General features: G+C 44.5%; 1 protein-coding gene across 2 annotated transcripts in view; it reads right to left on the reverse strand.

Annotated features, from left to right (window-relative positions):
• Window positions 1-24,617, reverse strand: part of RYR3 (ryanodine receptor 3) — a 510,816-nt gene that overhangs the window by 60,328 nt on the left and 425,871 nt on the right. For both annotated transcript variants that reach the window (XM_049104111.1, XM_025473335.3), the window contains exons 62-67: window positions 24,189-24,249; window positions 21,819-22,057; window positions 20,315-20,396; window positions 12,449-12,579; window positions 6,705-7,025; window positions 4,124-4,364 (exon numbers count right to left, since the gene is read on the reverse strand). In XM_049104111.1, coding sequence (XP_048960068.1) covers window positions 4,124-4,364; window positions 6,705-7,025; window positions 12,449-12,579; window positions 20,315-20,396; window positions 21,819-22,057; window positions 24,189-24,249 — 1,075 coding nt within the window. The remainder of the gene's footprint in view (window positions 1-4,123; window positions 4,365-6,704; window positions 7,026-12,448; window positions 12,580-20,314; window positions 20,397-21,818; window positions 22,058-24,188; window positions 24,250-24,617) is intronic.

Raw genomic sequence — 24,617 nt, forward strand, 5'->3', positions numbered from 1 at the left:
ACCGGTTCCAAGCTTCTCGCAGAGGACACAGCCCGCGGCAGTCACTGCAGAGCATGTGCTCCGATTCCCTTCAGCAGCCCGAGAGATGGGTTTGCACCCCAGACCATACCATTTAAAGCTGTTCATTTCTGTGATCTGAGTGTTCCTGGCTGTCAGGAAGGAGGCTGAAAAGCTGTTGTCTCATGCGGAGAGATCCATTTAACATGAGAAGATGGAGAGCTGACCTGCTCAGCTCTGACCACACTACCCCTGGATTTCTTGCTCATTCTGGGTCAATGCTGGGCTGAAAATGGACCAATAGAAGCTTCTGTTCAGAACAGTGTTCCAGAGGGCAAAGGAACCTGAAACAGTGCCATGACTGGGCTGAAGGGGGTACAAAGGGTTAACAGGACGTGGAAGAACAGGGAGGAGGACAGGACAAGATGGCTCTCTTCAATAATTAAAGAGCTGCCACAGGAGAGATTGGAATAGTTTTGTGAGGATCTAAAGAGCAAAGTCAGAGCTGATGGACAGAAGCCACCCATCCGAGCTCAGGACTGTTAGGACTGTCTGAAACTAGAATGGGAGGCACTCATGGCAAGTCTGCCGCTGCTGTTGGCAAGCGTGGTGGATAACAAGAGGCAGAAATGCACTGCCAGGAGCAAGGAAGAGGTGTTTGCTCATCCGGTTACAGGTAAGTAAAGTGACCACTATTTTTCTTGCCAACTTTACAGTCCCATAGTTCCAAGCCAGCAATTCTTTTGGTGAAGAAAGTACCCAAGAAGGTAAAGGCATACACATAAGATGGAAGTATTACTAGGTTGGGCTTGGGTGGCCATGACATTCTCTGGTGTTCAAGGAAGAGCAGGTTGAAAAGGGGATGAATGAATTAATGATGATCTCAAAGACTCTCTGACATTGCCATTTTTAGCAACTGTCAAGCACTGTATTAGTAGAACACATTCTATCTTGAGTCTTGATCGTCAATAGTGACAAATGCAATTAAAGAGCTATTCTAGGAGCAACCTTACTCTGCTTTCATTTTTGTTTTCACCTCAAACCCTGACAAATCCCCTCTCTAACTGCTAATATAATTACGTTATTGGAAATGACGCAAACAATGATCCTTACAGCAGGGTTTCTTTTGAGAGGGTCAAGTCTCCTAGATAGGAAAGAGATATTATCTACTATAAAGTATTTACTTTCAAATAAATTTATTTTCATTATTTATAATGAAAGTAGTTATTTTAAATAGTAAGCACAATTTGCCTTACAAAATAAACGCAAAAATGGGAGTATCCAGACCTATTTCCTGTCCATGACAGAATGGCCTACTACTCAAAAGTTAGCAATACTGCCCCAAATATTCCTGGATCCTTAGGTCTACTATTTTAAACTTTTTCCACTTTATACATTAGGCCTTTGAAGTTGAAGAGGGTATGGTATAATAAAAATACCTATTTGGTCCTTGCTCCCCACTAGGACCAATAATCCTGTTCCCCTGCCTATTCATAGATGTTAGCCCCCCATGTCCTCACCTTCCTCAACAACCAGCTTAAATTCTATGGTCAGTCTTTACAATTATCCTCTTACACACGCCCTCAACTTCCTCACCTATTTTTCTTTGTCATACTCACTTTACAAAACCCCAACTTTGGTTTAATCCAACTCTTTCTCTACTTTGAGCATGGACTTGGGGGTGAACTGGCTAGAGAAGAAGACAACTTGGTGATGAGTTTCACTTTGGATCCATGACCATGGATCTCAAGGGCAGCCCCTAATGCTGCCCGGTCACCACTCAGCCCACCTCCTTTCCCCCTCCCCCTGGCTACTGCCCCATAGCTTCTCTTTACTCCTCAAACCTCCAAGCACCTTCTCCCCATCCTTTTTCTCAGCTGATTATCTTGCTTCCTACATCAGTGAGAAAATGGAAGCAACCAGAAAAGGACTCCCCCAGATCCCTGGACATAGTGTGTGTGTGTGTGTGTGTGTGTGTGTGAGTATGTGAGTGTCTACCAGCTTTAGGACCCAGACTCCCTTTCCTCCTCCTTGTTGTTGGGGATAAACTATCCAGTGCTGACCTGTTGCCTGCTCAGAGAACATTGCTTTAGAAATTATCTCCCTCACTCCTATATGGTAAATCTCCTCTTCTCTAACTAGGTCATTCCCATTAACAAAGAAACAAGCCGACATGTCTCCCATCCTAAAGACTCTTCTCTTGACACTACTTCTGCCTCTGGTTAGCATCCTATTTCTCTGTTCCCCTTTGTGGTAAAACTCCTTGAACATGTGGTCTGCATGCTGTATCCAGGCCTTTTTCACCCTTTCTCTTCCAACTCATTGCAAAGAGGCTGCCTTTTCTCATTGTTACATTGAAACTGTTCTCCTCGAGATCACTGATAACCTTTTCATCAATCTTTCTTCCTGGCTATGCCTTGTGAAGTGGGCACCCAGGACACAACATTCTGTCACTTTCCCTCCTGTCTCATTGCTCGTTCCCGCTCAGCCTCATCCCCTGGTTCCTCGTCTTCTGTCTGACCTCTTGATGCTGGTGAGCACAAGGGCTTGGTTTTTTGTTCTTGGACTCCTCTCTCTTCTCAATCCTTTCTCTCATCCAGTCTCATGGTTCTCCAGCATGCTCCTGACTCCAAACTCCCATGTCTACACCAGAACCTTCTCCCGAACTCTGGACTCACATATTCAACTACCCACTCAACATTTTCATTTTTATATTGAATAGGCAACCCAAGCTTAACATGTCCAAAAGAGATTTCCAGATCTTCCCCTAAAAAACATGTGCACCCACAATCTTCCCCCAACTCAGTTGCTGGAGACTTCATCCTTCCATTTACTCAGAATCACCCTGGACCCTTTTCTCTTCTCTCATTCCCAATCAGGAAGTCCTAAAGGCTCTACCTTAAAAACAGACCCAGCACCTGGCATCTTCTCTTCTTTGCTACCACCCTGGCCTCAGCCATCAAACTCTTTTTTTTTTTTATTGTGATAAAACACATATAAAATTTGCTGTTAGTGACATTTAGTCCATTCACCAGGCCAGGCAGTCGCTATCACTGTCTAGTTTCCAAATATGTTTATGACTCCAAAAGGAAACCTCAGGCCCATTTAGCAGGTGCTTCCTCATCCCTCCTCCCCCTAGACCCTGGAAATCTCCCGTTGGCTCTGTCTCTAGGGATCCCCATCAGCTCTTGATGGGATCATTGTGAACCCTCCAACTGGTCTCCTCACCCCTTATTTGCCTCCATGCCTCACCACAGCATTCAAAAAGCAACCTGGATCACATCACAGAGTAGCTCAAAGCCTCCACTAACTTCTCATCTCACTCGGAATAAAAGCCAGAGTCTTCACATGGCTCACTCGGCCCCATGTTGCTTTCTTGACATCTCCCACCATTCTGCTGCCTCCTCATTCTTCTTTAGCCACACCGGCCTTCTTATAATCCCCTAAGCACCCCAACCCACTCCTTCCTCAGGGCTGACTCCACACGGTCCTTCTTCCTGGGAATAAACCTCTTCCCAGACCTGCATGATTCCCCACTTCACCTATTTCAGGTCTTTGCTCAACTACTGCCTTCTTAGCTAACATTCTGTTTAAAGCTGCGACCCTACCCCACCCTGGCATTCCTCATTCTCTTCACCCTGCTTTGCATAATTGACTTACATCAGGAAAGTAGAGCAGTAGGTATTTAAGTTCTTATTTGGTTTACTGTCCATGTGCCCCACTTCCCTGCCACAACAAGATTTTTAGACCAGACATCTTTATTTTGTTCATGCCTCCCTCCCTCCCCCCCAATGCCTGGAACAGTGCCTGACACACAGTAATAGCTGCTGAATGAATATGTGACAGAACTCTGTGGAGAGGGGAAGAAGTAGGTCACTGCTGCCCCTGCCTGACCCACTCCCTCTGACCTCCGGTAGCATGTGTTGATGGATGGAGCGGCCACATCATGGGCCAAATAGAATCACTGTCCAAGGAAAGCGCTTTCCGGAGGTGCTACGTGGGGGATTCTTTTTTGGATGGGCAGGAGTGGCTTGTGGTGGCAGCTGTGACCTCACACTCTCGCCTATAACACAACCCAACACCAACTTTTCATCCTGTGGAAGGCTGCCCCCCCCCCCCCCCATACCTGTTGTTGTCCACGTAGCGAATCAGCATGGGGTAGAAGGCATAGAGGTCTCTGCAGAGGACTGCAAACTCGTCCAAGATGAGGAGCTCCGCCTCTTGGGTGTCTCCTTTGGTGTCGGCTTTCAGCTGCTCCTCCTCCTGCACAGTCTTGACAGCCTTTTTCTTCAGCTTCTCCAGAGTTGGGATGAAGTGGCTCTTCAGCAGGTCTGGCCGTGCTTTGCTGATGATTGGCTGGGCGTACACTGCGTTTGCAAACAAAAAGCCTCCACCTCATTTCACACACTAGGATAATTGATCAAAGGAAAGAAGTAATCCTGAAAGGTGAGGCTGCAACAACCCACTGACTCAGGACAGCCATCGCCCTATTCCCTTCTTTCACGGTCCACTAGGCGCTTCCCCCTCACAAAGACACAGTGAGGGCAGGGAGCCACGGAGAAGGTAAGGTCTCTACTCCCATTCTGCTGGTCCAGGCCATAGGGAGCCCCTGTCACCCTAGAACTCCTCATGCATGCCTGGCATTGGCCACACTCTTAGCTCCTCACCACACAGTTTTAGTATGTTCATCCTAGTGTGGGCTCACCAGCTAGATTATAAATTCCTGGGATAGAGCCTTTCCCTGCCTAATAACCAGCACTATGCTGAGCCAAGAATAGGCACTCAGTACTATGCTTTCTGGTTATTTTATAGAAAAATCTGTTGTTAAAAATACATGACCCCCCCCCCAAAAAAAATAAAAATAATACATGAACCCAACCACAGTTCTCAGTCCCCAGTACTTGAGAACTGCTAACTCACTGCCTGGGGCCCTGTGGAAGACAGATAAACTGTCACTGGCTATCATGAGCTGAGACAGAGGCTGAGGAGGTCACCAGAAGTCAAAGAGCAGACACAAGTCATCGGTGGAATCTGGGGCTGTGATTCTGGCCCTCCTAAAGAGAAAGGTAAAACCTACACATCTCACTCTGTTCTTTAATGGAATATCCTCTTGGTCTGCTTGATAATAAATATCAGAATCAGAGTAATTATAAAACAATTAAGTTAAATAAAATTAGCAAGAGCCATTAACCACTGCCAATACATGCCATGTATGTTTTGTGCATTTCAAAGTCTTTTTAGCTTGGGGCATTCCAGTTGGAAATAGCCTATATTCTGGCACTTTTTCTTTTAAATCCCACTGCCTTATTTTTTTCACTTTCACAGCAAAGACTGTTGTAAAGGGAGGAAGTGAAGGCAGCCTCCTGCTGAGATGCATGAACCCAGAAGCCACAACTCAGGCTAGGAGAGTTCACCACTCCCACCCACCCTGCCCCCAGTTGTACCTCTGCTCTGGACTCAGAATAAGAATGGCTATTCCAGGTGTGGGTGAGTTGGGCTTACAACTTAAAATCAACTTGTTTTGGCACTGGCAATGAAGTGGTCCCCGAGATCTGGAGACCCCTGGGGAGTAACAGAGTGAGTTGGCTTGCCAGTTTTCCTGGCAGTTGTCCTCTCTGCATCTCTCCAGAGAGCTGAGGGAGCCCATCCTTCCACCTTCTTCCTTCCTAGAATCCCTTATGAATTACAAGTTGAGCTTCTCAACAAATGGCCTTGGGGTTGGCAATATTCTTGGGCTAAATAGGTAAAAAGGGAACATCAACTTTATTTACTCGTATGCTCATGAGGTCTTCACTATTGAGTAGCTATGAGCACCTAGAATATTTATAATTCTGATCTCAGTTCATTTCAGAGACGGGAAGAGGGCAGAAACTTTTCTTCCCTGGTCTTGCCAAGGGATACCTCCTCATTTATCTAGGAAGATAAATATCTAGGGTTGGGCTAATAGCTCCCTTTGGCCCAGCCACTGTGTTTTCTGGTCCAGGAAGTGACGTGGGTGAAACTGCTACTGTGGAGCCGCCACGCTGCTGGTTGGTCAAAAGCAAGGACTTTGCCTTGGCTTCTGTCTCCTCAAACTCTGCTTTGACACAGAAGACACTAAATATTCACGGGTTCCCGACTGTGGGAAATCTGGTTATTCATTTTCCAAGCCTTTCCCTTTTTTTGAGGTTGCTTCAGGAATAGAAAATAGGGTAACAAAATTCATTAAGAGCCAACTGCATGCAAGGAGTTCTAGAGGAATATAGAAACAAAATCCCCAAAACCCAAAGTGATGCTGTTGTGAACCTAAATTTGGGAGTGTCTTAGAAAGCATAACATGAAATACAAACGCTAGCAACTTCCAGTACAGCCCACATGGGAGTGAGATTTATATATGAACCAAACACACAGGAGCACTTACTGGGAAAATACAGTCATCACTGTAAGAGCAAATGAGATTTTTTTTTTAATCAAATGGGATTCTTAAGTGCCAAAAGCAAATAAAGCCATGAAGATCCAAGTCAGGCAGAGTGTATGGAGAAGGGCTTCTGGAGATTTGAGGTACCTGGATTATTTGGGGAGCCACAGGAGCATTTACTCCAGGAAGCTCTCCAGGGGAATAGCTTTTTACTGGGAACTACCAGAAAGGGGAAGGGAGACTAGTTAATAGAATGCAGGTATCCTGGTCCTGGGGTTGGGGGGCCGGGGAGAAGAGGCATTTGTGGTACCTGCAATGCGCTTCATCCAGGATGCCTCATCGATGCCCAGATTGTTGTTGATGATTTTTAGAATGTTTCCCAGGATGACACTGAGGTGTTCAGAGGTGACCCTGGTGCACCAGGGGCCTGTGCTGGGGGGCAGGTGCTCAGGCCCCCGCTCCCACCAGTAGGACAGGTAGTTGCAGAGCATGGGTAAGATCACCTCGATGACGTGGGGCATCTCCGTGTATCGGGCCCCTGACTCGGCCAGGTCACTGATTTCCTTCATCAGGCCTTCCAGCTGAGGGAGGTCGGGGCACATCTCTTCCACTGTGTCCGGCATCCCCAGAACTGACCAAGAGGGTGCAGAAAGAATACAGGGACAGTAATTCACAGGCACAAATAATGGAACCTTCTCTGTCTGTTCCCACCTTCCTGTGCTCTTCCAACCTTAAGTAACCATCCTCGAGCCTTAGATGAGAGAGCACTCAATGTGGGGCAGCTTCTGTCATCCAGGTGTTTGTGTAAAGATGACAGCTTCCAAAGGTTGGGTTGGCTTCCTGAAGCCATACTCAGGTTAAAAATACTTCAACATAAGGTCAAAGGAGCATAACAGAGACAGCTGAGGGACTTCTCTTAGGTGAAGCCAGTCTCTGGCTTCCCCCTCTCTGCCTTACTGGATGCTTGGCAGAAAAGGCAACACTACATGGAGAAAAGCAACTAATCTGTGGTTAGTTCAGCTACCTGGATCTCAGTACTGTTTAGAAAAGAAAAGGAACCCCTCTCAGCAAATATTCCTTCAGCTGGACCAGAGACAACATGCCTTTCCATCTGGTTGAAATTTGGCGGGGTTGGGGGGGTGGAACGCCTGTATTTGTGTTAATTTCTGCATTTACAACCGAAGTTCCTAATGAGGTGACCTGTGCCAAGGCCTCCTGTCACTCACATAAACCTCTTTGTTTGTGAAGAAGAGTAAGCCCCTTCTCTTCCTCGCACTGAAGACTGTGGTCACTTCACTGAATACAGACAGACAGGACGATGCAGCAACAGACAGAGGTCAACATGAAACCAGGGAAGGCTGTCGGATATCAGCATCACAAACGGCAACATCAGTGGCTAGCCGTCCTGTTCTAGTGAAGTGGAAGGACAAGACAAGACAGAAGACACTAGAAGCAGCCTGAGGGGCCTGGTAGGTAAGAAGATAACAAGGCTCTGAAAGAGGTACCAGCCCAAAGCTCTGTCTCCTCTAACCACCAACCCACCTGCCTGGGTCGGGTCCACCTGGTCCTGGGACATGGATCCTGGGACATGGATCACATGTGGATTCCACCTGCAGGCTAAACCTCCCACACCAGGGCCAAGGCAGCAAGCACCACAGGGGCCTAGGGAATCTGAGAAGCCACAGGATAAGGTGGAACGCTTTTCTGGAACGTCAGTTCCACTAGATGACTTGAGATTTATTTTTGATATTTGGAGAAAAATGCCAAGTTCTCACAAATTTCAAAGGACAAAGAGGCCTTCAAATAAAATTATATCTTCTGTGAATGAAGCTATACCTGCAGGCCCTTTGCCATTGGGATTACTGCTGGCTGGAAGTCTCCCTTCTCTAGATTTTAGGTACATAGGAATGGAAGGCTTAATGACTAAGAGAGGTCACAGCCAGTTCTGCAGCCTGTAGGAATATCGGTCAGTTGAAAGGAACCGTTCTGATTTCTTCTTTTATTGTACTTCCTGGAGCAGAGATGCAGGGCAATGCTGGCTGTCTTGGAGACAACGAACGTGCAGCTGAAACAAGCAGCATGCAATGGATATGTAGGGGCCTCCCTGCTACGGAGCAGGCCCCATGCGGCCGAACACTCTTTGCCTAACGATGACTTTCTGCTGCTATCACTGTGGCTAAAGAGCTCTCTTCCTTGAAAGTCACAAGGGGGCCAATATCCTTTAGAATCCAGACAATTTAAGGGGTGCCTGGATGGCTCAGTCCATTAAGCCTTTGACTCTTGATTTTGGCTCAGGTCATGATCTCAGGGTCCCGGAATCAGGCTCCACATCAGGCTCTGTGTTCAGTGGCAGTGTGCTTGAGAATCTCCCTCTTTCCCTCCCTCTGCCTCTCCCCGCACCTGTGCTCATGTTCTCTCTCCTAAATAAAGAAATAAATCTTAAAAAAAAAAATCCAGACAATTCAAAAGGGTTAGTAGCATGAAAGCTAAAGAATGTGAAACTCTTGTGATTTACATGGGAAGGGAATTACACATCGACATGGTTTATTGCCAATGTTGGTTATGTGCAGAGAATGTCTGGCCTGGATCCTGCAGCAGAGCAACCATCAGGGGTGACATCAACATGGGGGTCTGCAGGACCCTTCCAAACAAAACCATTTTATACATACAAGAAGTTAAAGACAGATAAGTCAAGCCTTCTATCTTGAAACTGCACATAGAACAGTGGCAACTGCCATAGATACAACTTAAGTTTACAACTGTTTGCTGTAAAATTCTCAATAAAGCACTCAGGTGTGTGTGTGTGTGTTTAAATGTCATACAGACAATACATCACCAAGGACATTTATTCCCCCTAAGAAAAGAGCTGCTTGAGGGTGCTGCACTGGAATCATTATGATGACCTTTAAAAGTTATTTATATGTAATTGGTCTTTGAGTGAAAGAAACATTTGTGATTCAGATGGTGTTTCATACTTCAAATACCACATAATAAATCCACAGAATGAATGTTGCTGAGTTATGTACATGAAACATAGCCTCGGCTAGGTCCTGTTAGAATCAGACCCAAGGCTGTTGGAGTTATCATTAGAATACACAGTCTTTTCATCTTCTACATTAGTGGTTCCCAACGTGGGGTTCTCCCACCAACAGTGGCAACATCACCTGGAAACTTGTTCAGACCTTCTGAACCCAGGTCTACTGAGTTAGAAACTCTAGGGGTAGACTCAGCAATCTGTCTTGATAAGCCTTCCACATGATGCTGATGTACGCTAGAGTTTGAGAACCACCAAGTAAGATTCTAAAGTCAGATTTTCTTCACCAAGCTGCCCTTCCCCAAGAAGGCAGCATCAGGGAGTACTACCTCTTTGTGTAGGCAGGCCACTGACATGGGAAGTGGACCTCCTGCTTTCTCTGGACCAGCCTGGCTGGTGACCAGGGTATCTTGTTTAATAATCTGATTAACAGACCACTGACACACATAACCAAAGGTTTATCTAATTTTGAATACCTGGAAGATACCTGTATTAAGCCTTTTCTAGGCATATCTTAGTTTCTGGATGAATCAGAAAATGCTCCAGGGTCTTACAGTACAGAAGAGTCATTAATATGGGTAACTGCTGGCAAAACATGAACTGTCAATTAATAGAGATGTCCAATTGCCTGAAGCCTTGATATATCAGCTCATATTATTCTTCTAAATTGAAGGCTCACATCATTTGTCACCCTATACATCCCTCCCCCACCTTGGTCCCTGAGGTCACTCACTTTGTATAATGAATGAAGTCTACCCTTCTTAGAGTCCATTAAGCCATCCATCATTCTCTAGCTCCAGGCAAACCCGATTATCTCAGAACATATATTCATGTACACTCTACTTTTCAAGAGCCACACACATGGTCAGCATTCCCTCTGCTGATTAACTGAATAATGACAAATGTGGGCTCATCATCATCAGTGTGCCACTGATGGATGAAAAACTGTCATCTCTAAATCACATCTTTCTCTCTTTTCTTCCCTGTGGAATATGCAATGGTTGATATTTATTTTTCATTTATCGGTATGTCTTGTTAAATAAAGGTAATATATATAAAATAAGAAGGAACATATTTCCAATAGCCCTTGAGAAGAACAATAGGACAGAGTAATTCCCTTCCTTCTCAAAACTTATCCATGATTTCCCTCATCTTTGTCAAGTTCTCATTTTGCCTGCTTCCATATGTCTATGAACTCAAGGGCAGAGGAGGCCCACTTACCCAAGCTCTACATAATGGTCAGAGATACAGGGTTTCCTGAATCACAGTTGGAGCAGAACAAATGGATAAATATCTAGCACTGTCATGACTGAGTCCATGTCCCTTTGGAGCTGCGGAGCAACATCTGGGCTGGCATATGGCTACAGATGTCACAGCCCTTTCTAAACCAGAGCCTGCTCAGTTGCTCAGCTCCCATGTTAGCTGCAAGATATGACTCATTCAGTATCAGGAAAGGGTGGAGACAAACAAGGTTAGAGACATATTTCTGCTAGTCCAAGAAAGGGAAGAAAGGGTGATGTGAGGCTGACGGGGTGGAACATTAATCTAGAGAAATCACATGAGACTTTGGCAGGCTGAAGCATCTGGGCAATGTCTCTCTCTTGACTAACTCTGACACTAGTCTCCACTGTATTTATCCTAGCTCAGGACCAGAACTTTGCTAAGTGTCCTTGTCTAAATTGTTCTGGTCATCATTTCTGGGCGTGATGCACTTCTTTATCTGAAGCAACGAGAAGTGGGAATAAAGCTGTGGCTTAGCACTCTGCATTCTTACCTGAAAAGAAGAGGATGACAAAAGAACGTGATATGAATAGAGTTCTAGCTCTTAGAACTCTCTCAGGATCTCACAGCAGTTTGAAAAGGGGGCTTGAACTAAATGGAACTGCCACACAGTCTAGTCATCTACTGTGACGGTCCATTGTTATTTTCAGAAAGCATTGGTTCTGAATAAGATAGGTCCTGATTTGAAATAGTTTATTATGGTTTTTTCTTCTTTAATATTGATTAGGCTGATAGTGTGGTAGTTTTTTGATGTTCCATCAAGTCACAGTAATTTTTTCTAACTGGAGTCCAAGCTTTATTCAAATTCCTCTGCTCTATATTCCATTGACTTCCAGTAGAGTCACAATTCCTCCCTAAAGGAGGACTCTCCCTTCCATTTCCCTTGGAGCAGATGTATAACCTGCCTTGGATTCCAGTTCTAGAGTACTCTAGAAAACTTTTTTCTATAAAGGGCCAGATAGTAAATAGACACTGCAGGCCAGATGGTCTTTGCTACCATGAATCAACTCTGCCCCTGCAGTTGAGTTGAAGCAGAATGTGCCAGTTAAAGATATGCCTCTTTGGCATAAGGATTATTTTGGGCTGATTATTTTTAAGAACCTACAAACATAGGAGAAGCTCTGAAAACAAATAAGTTACCCTTGTCGAAGAGAAGTCTAAATTTTATAAAGGAAATTTACATTAGAAAGGGGGCCTGCACCAAGAAGTGAGCTATTTACGGGAGATGACTTTTTCATCTGAGAGATTCATCCGCAGGGCAGGGCAAGCGTTTACCAAGTGTTTCTGCTTCTCACCTGTCTGTGAATTGCCTTCTCCTTTTGAATCCCCAGACCCCTATTCCTTTCCTTAGCTTTAAATGGTCTGTCTATGAGCCTCAATCCGTGGGCTGCATTTTGAGTCTCCTATCTTTGTGGGCCAGGCACAGAAGGGGGCTTGAGATCCAGGGCAGACTAGAGAGCCTAAGGCTTTAGGAGGGAAGGGATTTAGAAGTCAACCATACTGTATCACTGTACAGAAGAGGAAGCCAAAGTCCGGTGATAACAAGGTACCTGCCCATGTCCCTTTTTCCAGTAAAATGGAGACATGCAACATGGATCCTAGCTTTGATCTCCTGGCCCCTCTGAGACTACATAAACCAAAAGTCCTTCAAGGCTGCTGTTCCCTGCCTGGGTGTCTTTCCTTCCTGGCTGCTCTCTTCTCAACACACGGGTTGAAGACCTCTGAGGGAAGATACTTACTAGACCTCTCCCTGGGGGTTCTGGTGTTGAAGACTGAGAGTGGATTGTAGCGGTTAAGGGTGGGTTCCAGGAATGCTACTGGTATGGCAGCTGCCAGTGAGGCCAGACATTCTCCAAGGGCAGGACGTTGCCTGGAAACAAAGAAGTCCATTTAGAAGTGGTGCTACCACAGCCTGGCCCCATGGATGGAAGCCAGAAGCGCTTCCCCAAGATGTCTCAGGCCATCTCCCCTCAGATTACTCCACTGGACATCCCTGGATCCTGGGCTCAGCAAGATTACAAGCACTTCTCTCTCCCCCATCTTTCTCTGGACACTGATGAAAGGTGTTCGTTCAATGGTCTTACCACCTGGATCCTGGTTCTTTTTTTCTTTTTTTTTTTTAAGATTTTATTTATTTAAATTCATGAGAGACCCAGAGAGGCAGAGACACAGGCAGAGGGAGAAGGAGGCTCCATGCAGGGAGCCCCATGTGGAACTCAATCCCAGGCCTCCAGGATCATGCCCTGAGCCAAAGGCAGTGGCTTAACTGCTGAGCCACCCAGGTGTCCCTGGATCCTGGTTCTTAACTGGTTATGGCAATACAGTAATACACTATGTAGCTTTGTTCTTCTCTTCCAGCATTTCTGAAAGCATATTTTGCTGTCATCCAAATTGAATTTGATCCTCTCTCTGTTCTCAAAATGTTTTGAAATCTGTATAATCTGTGTGTATTCCCTGCTTTGGATGGAGCTGTTGTCTGCCAGTGGGAATGGTAGATAATGGGCCAAAAGTACCAATAAGACACAAAATAAAAGACCTGCCTTGCAAAAGAAACAACAGGCTTCACATTGCTCAATTTAGAAGAAAGACCTGTTACTTCTCCCAAATATTCTACACAAATATTTGAGTGTCCATCATGTATAAAGCTGAGTCTCAAGTCTTTTTGTGAAATGAGCAACCAAGCAAGAACAAAATGTTTAGGATTCCTTGTTTGGTTTTCTAGTTTTCCAACTGAAAGACCTTGTACTTTCTTGCCTGCCAACCAAGTCAGCAAACGTAAGTAATGGGAACGAGTCACTGGTTGGTCAAAGCAGAGCTGATACAGAGATAGTCCTCCCCCTCCTGGACCTGGGCTTAGTCTTGGACTTGTACTGGTTAGCTCAGCAGACCCTTTCTGCTAGTGACAGCACTGGCTTGAAGGGTCCTATATGGGTGCTGACATCTGTTGCTTTCTGATAAACAAGATACCAGAGCCATCTGTTTTTCCACCATAGATATTTCTTTTTTGGTCAATTCCTGGCATTCAGTCACCGTCAGACCACATACCTAGTTTGTGAGTCACACACGTGAGGTCAGTTCCCAAAATTTCTTTAACTGAGTACTATGAGTCCTCTGTTAGACTGTGGTACAAATGTAATTAGTGCAGATGATAGGTCTATAAGTAAGAAGTGGATGGGGCTCAAAGTGTTCAAACATATCTCGTTAGTCTTCCCTTGTGTCTGGCCAATCAGAATAAGTGCTGATGCTGTGTCTGTGAAGCCCATTGCAGAATCCCTGGGAACTGAGGGTGTCAGGCTACATTGTGGGGGATGTTATAGATCCATCATTGGGCAAACTGCCAGCTAGAGAGAGGATGCACTTGGAGTCCGGAGCAAATTCTTATAGCCCTACCGTAGCTCTGTGGGAATAGAGAGGCAATTAGCCCTCAGGGTTCCCTTCAACTCCCACCAATACCTGAACTGAAGGCTGTGTTAGTTGCCCTTCACTGTGATAACAGCCAACAACTCCAACAGCTCTAAGAAGCCAGAATGCCAAAAGTGTAGGGCCTCTGGATGTGTATGACAAGCGTTTACTATGGGGTGGAGGGTGGCTAGGAGAGCCACTGCCCACCTAGGAGTAAGCCACATTGTCTGAACATTAGCCTTCTTCTTCTAGATAGCAAAAATCCTTCCTCCTTAGAACCCTTTAGCAATGTGATAAAATAATATATATTTATGGTCTAATTATAAGGATTAGGATCAACTTGCAACTTCATTATAGCAGAGAAAGAGGCACACTTGAATTGGCTTAAAAATGTGATCTTAGTTGGCCCTGAAAAAGATAACTTGTCATGGCTGGCTGGCTGGGTAGCAGCAGAACCTGCAAGGGGCAGGCCTGAGGGTCTAAGAATGGCTGAGAGGCAAGAGGAATCTGCTGGACAGAGGGAGGAGGGTGGAGGCCTCACAGGACGGGTGAGTAGAAAGCTGTCTTGGAATCTGCTCCCTCCATCCCATCTTCTATCATGTTACCAGACTTATGAAAAAAGTCACTTTTTGATTAATTTAAAGGAAAATGAATACATGTGGTTTTAATCCTTATCTTCTATCTTCTGAGCTCAGCTTTTACGGGACTAGCTGACAGCTCGCCTTGCTGTGAAGTGTGTGAGCAGATAACTTTAAAATCTGCCCCCAGTAAGCAAGAAAGTCCTCAGTCAGGCAATCACTTCTCGGGTGATGACACAGCTTTATCCTTTTGCTGGAGGTGTGACTGTGAGAGCCCCCCATCCAGGTCTGCTTTGGAGGCAGGGCTGCAGCCCTCAGACAGAACAGGTCCTCTGTGTCCTGTGTCGTCATGTTGCCCCGCCCCAGCCGCAGGCTGTATCTCTGTCAGAAGGCAAGGGAGTGAGACCTGGGCTTCTCTTTGGGGACCTTCTGCAACATGGCTTCACTTCTGAGCAAGCCTCACTTTTTCTACCAAGCACAGTGGCCCTGGGGAGAAATACTCTATTTCCTCAGTCTTGCCTTTCCAGGAGGAAAAGGGAAGGAGATAAGCCATGAAGGTGAAAGAAATACCACAGGGAGAACATGGATGAAAGAAAATCTGGGTGAAAACCAGGATGACAAGGGGGGAATGTTGAATCTGAGTGCAAACTCTACTTGGCCCAGCAAGATGAATCTTGGAAACAGCTGGTTCTGAGTTGTCTGGCTGATAACTGGACCCAGACTTCTCTTTTCTTTCTCTCATCAATTAAAGTCCTGATCTCACAAAAGTGGATTTCTAGAAAATTACTCTGATACAAAAGCAACAACCCGCGGGGCAAAAGACAGTTTTCCAGTGTTGTGTTGCCTTGGGGATATGCATTCCCTGTGCTCTCTGATGTTAATTACTGGCAACTCTGAGTCTCAACAAGCTCCCAACAGGGCATTTTCTAGTCTAGGGCTCACAGCAATGCTAATTAGTCATGTAGCCAATAGGGATAAACATCAATCAGTTCTCCTGGTTTAGCTGTGAAAAGTTCTGTAAAAGTAAAGCCCAGAAGTCTGCTCATGACCTTGGCCCCCCACCCCCTGCCCCAAGAGGGACTGAGCAAAGGCCTGCTGTTAGAATGCCTCTCTGGACCTTAGCGCTCCCCAAGGTGGCAGTGCAGGTATGGACCAAGCAGAACGAGGACTACTGAAACAGCTCCTGAGCAACCAAAGATCTACTGGAAGAGTTTGTTCACTGGATGTGGCGCTCTCTTTCTCTCTCCCCTTCAGTTCTCACTGCCTAGTAGAGTAGTTCTCACATAGTAAAACTTGGTCAATGGTGACAGATTGAAGAGAGAGCAATTTGTGTTTCAATTTTTGTTATTTTCTAACTTGGTAAGTTGCAGAGATTGTCCATCTCTTGATTTTATTTCCATGGATCGAGACCTAGCTTCTCAAATGTCTACTGTTAGGGATCCAGGCAGAGTGAAAGTCATTACAGTAATAAGAATCATGCCTTGCACATCTCTGGTGCTTTGCAATCTTGAGAGTTCCTTCGTGTATATTCCAAAGGATGCTGAGGAGAGGAAATAATATGCCCCAAGGGGGCAGAAAGGTACGCCATGGCTCTAGAGCAGCAAGACTCATTTCAGAGGTTTAGGGAAGGTATGTATGCAGTGTTTAGTCAGAAACAACTGGTCAAAGGAGGCAGGACAGGAAGGAATAAATATCTCAAAGGTGTAAAAGGGAAAAACCACAGTTTTCATTTGAAATAAAATGAAGGTTTGATGCTTAAATCAATTTCCAGGTTTCGTTTCTTGACCGTTAACCCCTCTCACACGCTCTGTGATTAAAGTATCTCTACATAAAAGAAGGCAAGTAGTCTCTATGATTAAATGTATAAGAGCCTTGACCCTTTGCTGAGAATTTGTTGAAAACTCTACTTGTCAGTAACCTCAGTGTTGTCTCAATTCAACATATTCTAAAAGAAATGTCTCTATTCTGTTTCAATGCCCCTTTCATCTCCTTACAGTCAACACTCTCATTGAGGTGTCTGGAACCTCACTCATCCACAATGCACACTCAAGCTGTAGCTGGAAACCAAATATTTAGTGGTTCCCTTGCAACACTGCAGGCATTCATTAGCCAAGGAAACTTTGGTGGTAGACAAATGGTGTGTTTGACTGAAGTTTCTTCTGTAAAGTGCACAAGAAGTGGGGAAAAAAAATTGGGAAGACATTTGGATCTGTGCTGAAATTGGAAAATGTGTGGTAATGTCAAGCCACAAAGTATGGATCACAAGTGGGAACGCTGAAACCAAAACATACTTTCTGGACTAACAGCAGAGTGTAGAAATCTCTGGAAGTAAACATGGGGACTATGAGGAGCCCAGAATATGAACTTCGGTTTGAAACAATGAGGATGAAGCGTGGGAAGCAGGCCCTGAGGGACCTGCTGGGGATGAAGGATCAGGTTCACCTTGCAGAGAGACAGGCAGGACAGAGTAGGGAAGAAGTATACATGCCACCTGCCATTCCTGTGACCTGGACTCCAAGCCTGGAGAAGCCACTGGAAGAGAGGGAAAGTGAGAGGAAACCTGTCCTGTAGCTGCTGACCCGTCTTCTACCAGATGGAATAAACCTACTTTAAATGACTATACAAAAGCCTTTGTATAGGTCTTTGGGATGCACTAAAAATTTTACCTGTCATCTCTCACCTGGGCCACTTGCTTTCTTTTTTGGGGGGAGGTACAAAAGGCTAGAGGTAGATGTACCCTAGAGCTAAAGGCACTGTGGGTAGAGAAGGTCCTGAGCCAGTTTGTCAGATTTGAAGCTGGATGATGTTCCTTCCCCATACACTCCTTCAACACACACACACACACACACAAACACACACACATACACACACACATGCACAGATGCTCCTTTCCATTCTTGAGAACTAGCAATGTAGCTAATGACCTAGAAACAGTTGGGAAACATGGTACAGAGGAAGAATTATCCAGAAAAAATACAGAAAAATTCTTTTCTATACATTCACAGAAAATAAAAAGAGTCAAGAACATGGAGAGAGTTCGAGAAATCCCTTACAAACACCAAACAGGAGAGAGCACCTAGCTAAAAGTTACTTGGGAGAAAATGAGAAGTGTGGAAGATTAAGGAAAAGCCAGCAAATACAATCTCTCCCTGAATAACAGCTAGGGAAAAAACCCCAACAATCACATAATACGGTGAAAGATTGTAAATAATGGGAGACTCAATTCTGAACTGTGAGGGGACATACTAAGTTCTGAGAAGCCGAGGGGACTGACATAGAATAAGCACATCTTGGAACATATTATAGGAACTTAATGAGCTTCAAGACCAAAGAAAGAATCCAATGAACAGCCAGCTTCTCCCCTCCCACTGCAAAGTCATGTGTAAGTCAGTAAATCACCTGGCCCAGGGCACATTGTCAGGACACAAAGAAGCAAAGAGTATATGCTTCTGAGGCGGGAAAAATATGACCCAAGGAGTTTATACTGTGGGCTGCCCACAGTCTTTAAATACTTAAAGAAATTGTTCATAGAGTCAAGAGGTAAAGAAACAAGTATTTAATGATAAGTCTGGCCAGCCAAGAGACAAATTGAAACAAAAAATTAGGAATGGGAAAGTCATGGTTCAAAAGGATTGGCTAGGGGCAGCCCAGGTGGCTCAGCAGTTTAGTGCCGCCTTTGGCCCAGGGCGTGGCCCTGGAGACCCGGGATTGAGTCCCACGTTGGGCTCCCTGCAGGGAGCCTGCTTCTCCCTCTGCCTGTGTCTCTGCCTCTCCTTCTCTGTCTCTCATGAATAAATAAATAACATCTTAAAACAAACAAACAAACAAACAAAAGGATTGGCTATTTGATGAGTTATTAAAATATAAACTAAGGTAAACAACTTGGGAATATTTGTCCTAGAATAGAATATAAATGTTATAAGAAATTATTATTACTATTATTTTTTTAGAGGAAAAGTGTGTGCACATGTGCACACATGCATGAGTATGAGTGAGTGGGAGTAGGGGGAGCTGGGAGGAAGGGCAGAGGGAGAGGGAGAGAGAATCTTTAGCAGGCTCCACACCCAGTGCAGAGCCCAATGCAGGACTCAGTCTTACCACCCTGAGATCACAACCTGAGTCGAAATCAAGAGTTGGATGCTTAACTGACTGAGCCACCCAGGTGCCCCTGTTATAAGAAATTACATAGCAGGGCAGCCCTGGTGGCTCAGCGGTTTAGCACTGCCTTCGGCCCAGGGCCTGATCCTGGGGATCCAGGATCGAGTCCCATGTCATGCCCCCTGCATGGAGCCTGCTTCTCCCTCTGCCTGTGTCTCTGCCTCTCTCTCTCTCTGTCTCTCATGAATAAATAAAATCTTAAAAAAAAAAAAAAAGAAATTACATAGCAGAAAAGGAAAGGTAGAAAGGATAGGAAGTAGCTAGGAATAGAAGTGCACCAAATTTGCTTTCCTTTTTAAGGTAGAAAGAAAATTATTATTTTAACTAAATAATAAATTTAAAAATGGGAGTTGAATGATAAATTCCGTTTTTAGCTTCACCCAACAGGACAAAGTTGCAAAGCAATATGGATATTATGCTCTCACATGTGTATGGACGTAGAGGTGCAGAAAAAACATCTGGAATGACATACTCCAAATAGTTAACAGTCGTTTCCCTTAGGAACTGGATCAGCTTGTTCAGATTTAAGATTTCTGAACAGGATTTCTGCTACCAAAATGTGCACTTGTTTAAAACTATAGCTAATCTGACAATTGAGAAGGGTAAATGTCCAGGTTTGTATCACATAGAAACTCATTAAACACTCAAGTAACAGCCTCATGTCCCCTGAGCTTTTCTGCAAGCTTTAACCACAGGAACTCTGAAAGCTGTGACTATGAAGAAACAGACATTTCTTCGGTGGTTTTTGGTCACTAGCACATGATTTAGCTTGGCTATGTGGTATTGTTTCTCCAGTCACATACATTTACCAGCTATCTGTTAAAAAACAAAATTCAATTGAGTAAGCCTGAAGATCTCATTGTCTCCTTCTAAGATCTCATGGAAGATTTATGAATCTGGCAACATCTTATGGACTCTTTCTCTGTCTCTGTCTCTCTCTCTCAAATAAATAGATAAAATCTAAAACAAAACTGCAATTAGGTTAGGTATTAAGCCCCATTTTGGTGACTTGGCCTGAGCCAAGTATCACCAATCTGGGCCTGTGCTATTTTTTTTTTTTATTTTTACATATCTCCATAGAAACCCATAAATCTCAACAGCTTCACTACATTTCTTGATTTGCCATAAATATTTAATGACAGAGACTCAAAAATCACCATCACATTTCAGTGAGCATTTTGATTTTGCTGTATTGAAAAGATATTGTTAAGTATTTAAAGACTGTGGGCAGCCCAGGTGGCTCAGCAGTTTAGCACTGCCTTCAGCCCAGGGCGTTATCCTGGAGACCCGGATCGAGTCCCACGTTGGGCTTCCTGCCTGGAGCCTGCTTCTCCCTCTGCCTGTGTCTCTGCCTCTCTCTCTTTGTATCTCTCATGAATAAATAAATAAAAACTTAAAAGAAAAAAAGATTGTAAGTAATATTTTTCCAAGTCTTGAATGTGTAAACCTCTTTTGTTCACTAATTACCTTTCAACATAGATATTCTTTCCAGTCCCAAGGGAGTAGAGGCTGCACAGTATGTGGTAGCATGAAATTTGCACATCACCTACTGAAAAGAACAAAACAGAGCAGTTATTACCATGCTTCAATCCCAACTCTTCACCTCTGGCACAAGGCAAGGGTCTACCAACAGAAAGAACATGCTGGCATCATCCATCATCCAAGAGCTAGAGGCAGTGCATGCATGTGCACTCCGCCCTGGCCCCTGCCCCCAACACACCATACAGTTCCTTTCTATGCAGATGCTAGTCACCCAACTGGGGGAGAACCCACTGCCAGGAGAACACCCTCCATGGAGCCATCTCGTGCCTCTGCAGGTTGTTGATGTGAATCGCATTGCTTCTCAGGGAAAGAAATCATTTGACCTATGAGATCCATATGGGATTTTTTTTTTCCTAAAGAGGGAGACATTGTAGTTCAATTTTTTGCATAGTAATAGTAATATTTCCTTCCTTTAAAAGGAAGAATGTAAGTAATCTGAAATTTGAATGAGTCTTTTGTGAATTTCCTAGGAAGGTATGTAGAATGTTCCTACCTCTTTAGAGATAGACCAAAATTTCTCAGGTCCACCTGTCCCAAGTGCTCTGATGGACGTTTTTCAAAACACAATTCAATTGTATCATGATTTTGCCACGTTTCCTGAAGGAAGGGCACGTTCCACTTAGGAAATCACAGAATTTAATCCATAGGCTACATGGCCCTTCAATATCTGGGACTCATAGTAAGGCAGGGACTAATTTCACACAATGAGAACTAATTTAATCTTTACTTTTTCAACGAGGGAAGGGCATTCTTTCCATGACATGAAATAATGAGTTTGGATGTTCCCCCATCCCTCTGCCCTCCTCTGTGGAAATAACTGATTTTCAATTGTTCAGGGATATAGAAGTCATGCCTCAGCTATCGACAATTGGTTAAATTGAATCAAATCACGCCAACATTTAAAGTGTGAAACCGAGCTTGGTGGTGGAATATTTGCATTAGGGGCTATATGTGGTACTAAACCAAACCGAAATAAAACCAACTGACTATGGTCTTTTTCTGAAGGCTCAGATAATGAAATGTTAGCAGCTTCCCTTTGCTCCTGGTATCCAATGAATAAATTAGGGCTTCTTAACAGGAAAATTGGTATTGAAAAACCCTGGGAGCAAACCTATATCCCCTGCTGGATTAGTCAGATAACCTTCTCAAATTAAGTGGAAACACAATGGCTGACAGCTAAGCCAGTGGGTGGAAAATTCTAGTCCTGAATAGTAGTGGGAAAAGATGAAATATTATATACTCAAATTGGAGGATTTCTGCTCCTCTACATATTTATTACTTCATTCATTACTTCAAACCTAAGGAGAAAGTAGTATGGAATAATTATCTCTCTGTTCTACTTTCAAGGTCAGCTCAAATGAATGAGTCACACACCTCTTATCTGGGGCCAGGCACACATAAATCCAAGATAGACAGTAATAGGACTCACAGAGTAAATCCACCCCGAACTGATGCTGAGCAACATGCTCAAAGATGGATGTCAGGATGGGGAGCAGAGCCACCGTGGTATAGTTAATATTTTGAGACACGCCTTTAATCTGTGTTCTGGAATGGGTAAACTTCCCGAGCTTCAGATTTTCTGAAGTCTTCTCTAAGTCTTCTGCAGCATTTTCAAAGAATGCTCGTAACCCAGCCTTCACCAGCTCTGAGCCTGACTTCATGACAGTCCTGTAAGCAAACCATGTTTAAAACCAGAAGCATAATCCAAACCTCTGGCCAACCCCTGCTTGAAACTGGTGACTTGCTGTTTAACCTCGGCAGACATTTGACACTCCGTTCAACTGATGACATGGGGTCAGGAGAGGGGGAGAGAACAGTTAGCAGCCAAGGAGCCACCCAGATCTCATGGTCCCAAAGGGGCTAACAACAGGATGGTGTTCTCTGCTGGAGGGAAATGGTGCTCGGTTATTCAGGAAATGTAAAGGACGGTTTAGAATGAAGCCTGGCTTGAGTCATCTGTTCTCAATACAGTGTCCCTCAACACAGGGGCCACCTTCCTCTTAAACACCTAATTAAAATGAAGGAGAGGTGCTTTCCTTAGAGTTCACTATGGGATGAGCTACTTTCATCAGGAGTAGCTAGAAATATTAGCTCTCCCATGACACAGGACCTCTTAGAGCAAAGAAGTTAACTGAGGCTTAGATTTCTATTGGCTTGCAGGCATACCCTAGCTTGGAGAAGGGAAGGGAGGAGAGACAGAAAGTCCCCTTAAAAACAGCTTCATTAGAACCACTGCAGGGGGTGGGAGGGTGGGGGCGGGGAGAGGAACTAAGACCTCTAGAAATGGGCCTGTGGGAATGGAGATTGGCTCTGGGTGTCTGAGGCCTTCCCTCAAAACTAGTTTCTAAAACTTAGATTTGGAACAAAGCTTACAAAGTCAACTATCCATATTTCGACATCTTAATCACAAGATCATGACAGGCTTGCTTCGAGGACAGATGCTTTTTATCTACAGCATTTTCAGGATAATTATCCAACCAACCAGAAAAATAAAAACAAAGACATGAAGTCAGTGAGGCTTGCTCCTAGCTTGTAAGGAGTCATGAGCTATCTTTGTAACTTTCTAGTCTTGGGTTTCATCAGGAACAACGATCAAACACACTGAACTGCATTAAAAAACAAAAAACAGGGATCCCTGGGTGGCGCAGCGGTTTGGCGCCTGCCTTTGGCCTAGGGCGCGGTCCTGGAGACCCGGGATCGAATCCCACGTCGGGCTCCCGGTGCATGGAGCCTGCTTCTCCCTCTGCCTGTGTCTCTGCCTCTCTCTCTCTCTCACTGTGTGCCTATCATAAATAAATAAAAAGTTTAAAAAAAAAAAAAACAAACAAAAAAAAACAAAAAAACAAAAAAACAACAAAAAAAAAAACACAAGGAACTCTCTCCCAAGGCAGCTCATGTGCTTCTGGGAATAAAGATTCCTTATCCCAGCTACAAGGGATTTGAGGCTCCTGGGGTCCTGTGGCCTGATCCTACGGATTTGTGCTGTCCTAATATTCACTGTATTTGGTTCTTGTTCTAGGGGTTTAGACCCCTACAGTTCCCTTTAATTATCCACATTTTTTTTGGTGACCATTCTTAGTTTGTAGTAGATTTCCATCTTGTGGCCACTCTAGTTGGTCTCCGTCTCCTGCGTACCATTTTGGGAAGTGTGTCCTCCTCCCAGCTTTTACGAGGGGCTCTACTTGATGAGTGTGTTAAAGAAAGCTCCCTGTCTGTCCTTGCCACTACCGCTCTTTCTCATGAGATCATTTATGTTTGTATTTCCAGAACTTACACATGCATCTGTTAAGACTTCTTTCCCTTTCAGCTGTCTTTCCTGCAAGACCCTCAGGCTGTGGGTTCAAATGTGTCTTTGTCTCTGATCTTTTTATCACATGTCCCTGCATCTCCCATCCTTGGCTGCTTTGGATTCAGAGGGTTACGGTTCCCCTCTCCCAGGATGCTCATGGCCTTGCCACCCATCGGGCAGCTCTTCCTTTTTTTGTGGGCAATAAGGTACAAAGGGGTACTTTGCTATATTACATATTTTATCTTGCAAAAGATGAATTTCTTAGGAAGAGAAGACAAGAATTGATCAAATGCTCAGCTTTTAGTGTGCAGTACATGCCATGAGAGTGGCCCTCCATCATGTGAACTGAGAGATGGAGAGTGCTAATATCAGGCTAAGATTCATCTCCTCCTTGCCTCCCCTCCTTCCCCAGCTACTACAGAGCAGTGACACATCTTTTCTGTACGGTAAGTGAGAACAGAGGGCCAGAAAGGGAGTCTCGAGAAGCTACTGGAAAAAAACGGGACTTACCTTGTGTCAAGTGTCTGAGCTAAGATGTGAAGACAGCTCACCATTGTTGTAGAATCGCTCCCTAGAACCAAAAATACCACTGGTGACTCCTCAGACCATTCAGTCTATCTTTTAAATGCAATCTTCTCAATATGCACAAACTGCAGCCTGGTATAATTAACCACCAACATACAAGGTGCCAGACCTATGTGCCAGGACAATGCATTTATCTCTGGCCTGACACATCTGCCATTTGATGGATGTTAGAGGCAGAGCTTCAAGCATTCATTGGTGTGGAAAATTTGAGTTGTTAAGGGGGTAGAGAGGTCATTTATCATACTTTCAGACCAATTTTCTATGGCAAATTTAGGTGACACCTCCATCCTAAGGCTCAGGTTGGCTGCAGACACCAGACATAAAGGCAAAATGCAAGTAAAGGAGAGTAACAGG

The sequence above is a fragment of the Canis lupus genome, chromosome 30 (assembly GCF_003254725.2).
Source record: "Canis lupus dingo isolate Sandy chromosome 30, ASM325472v2, whole genome shotgun sequence".
In the NCBI taxonomy this organism is placed as follows: domain Eukaryota; kingdom Metazoa; phylum Chordata; class Mammalia; order Carnivora; family Canidae; genus Canis; species Canis lupus.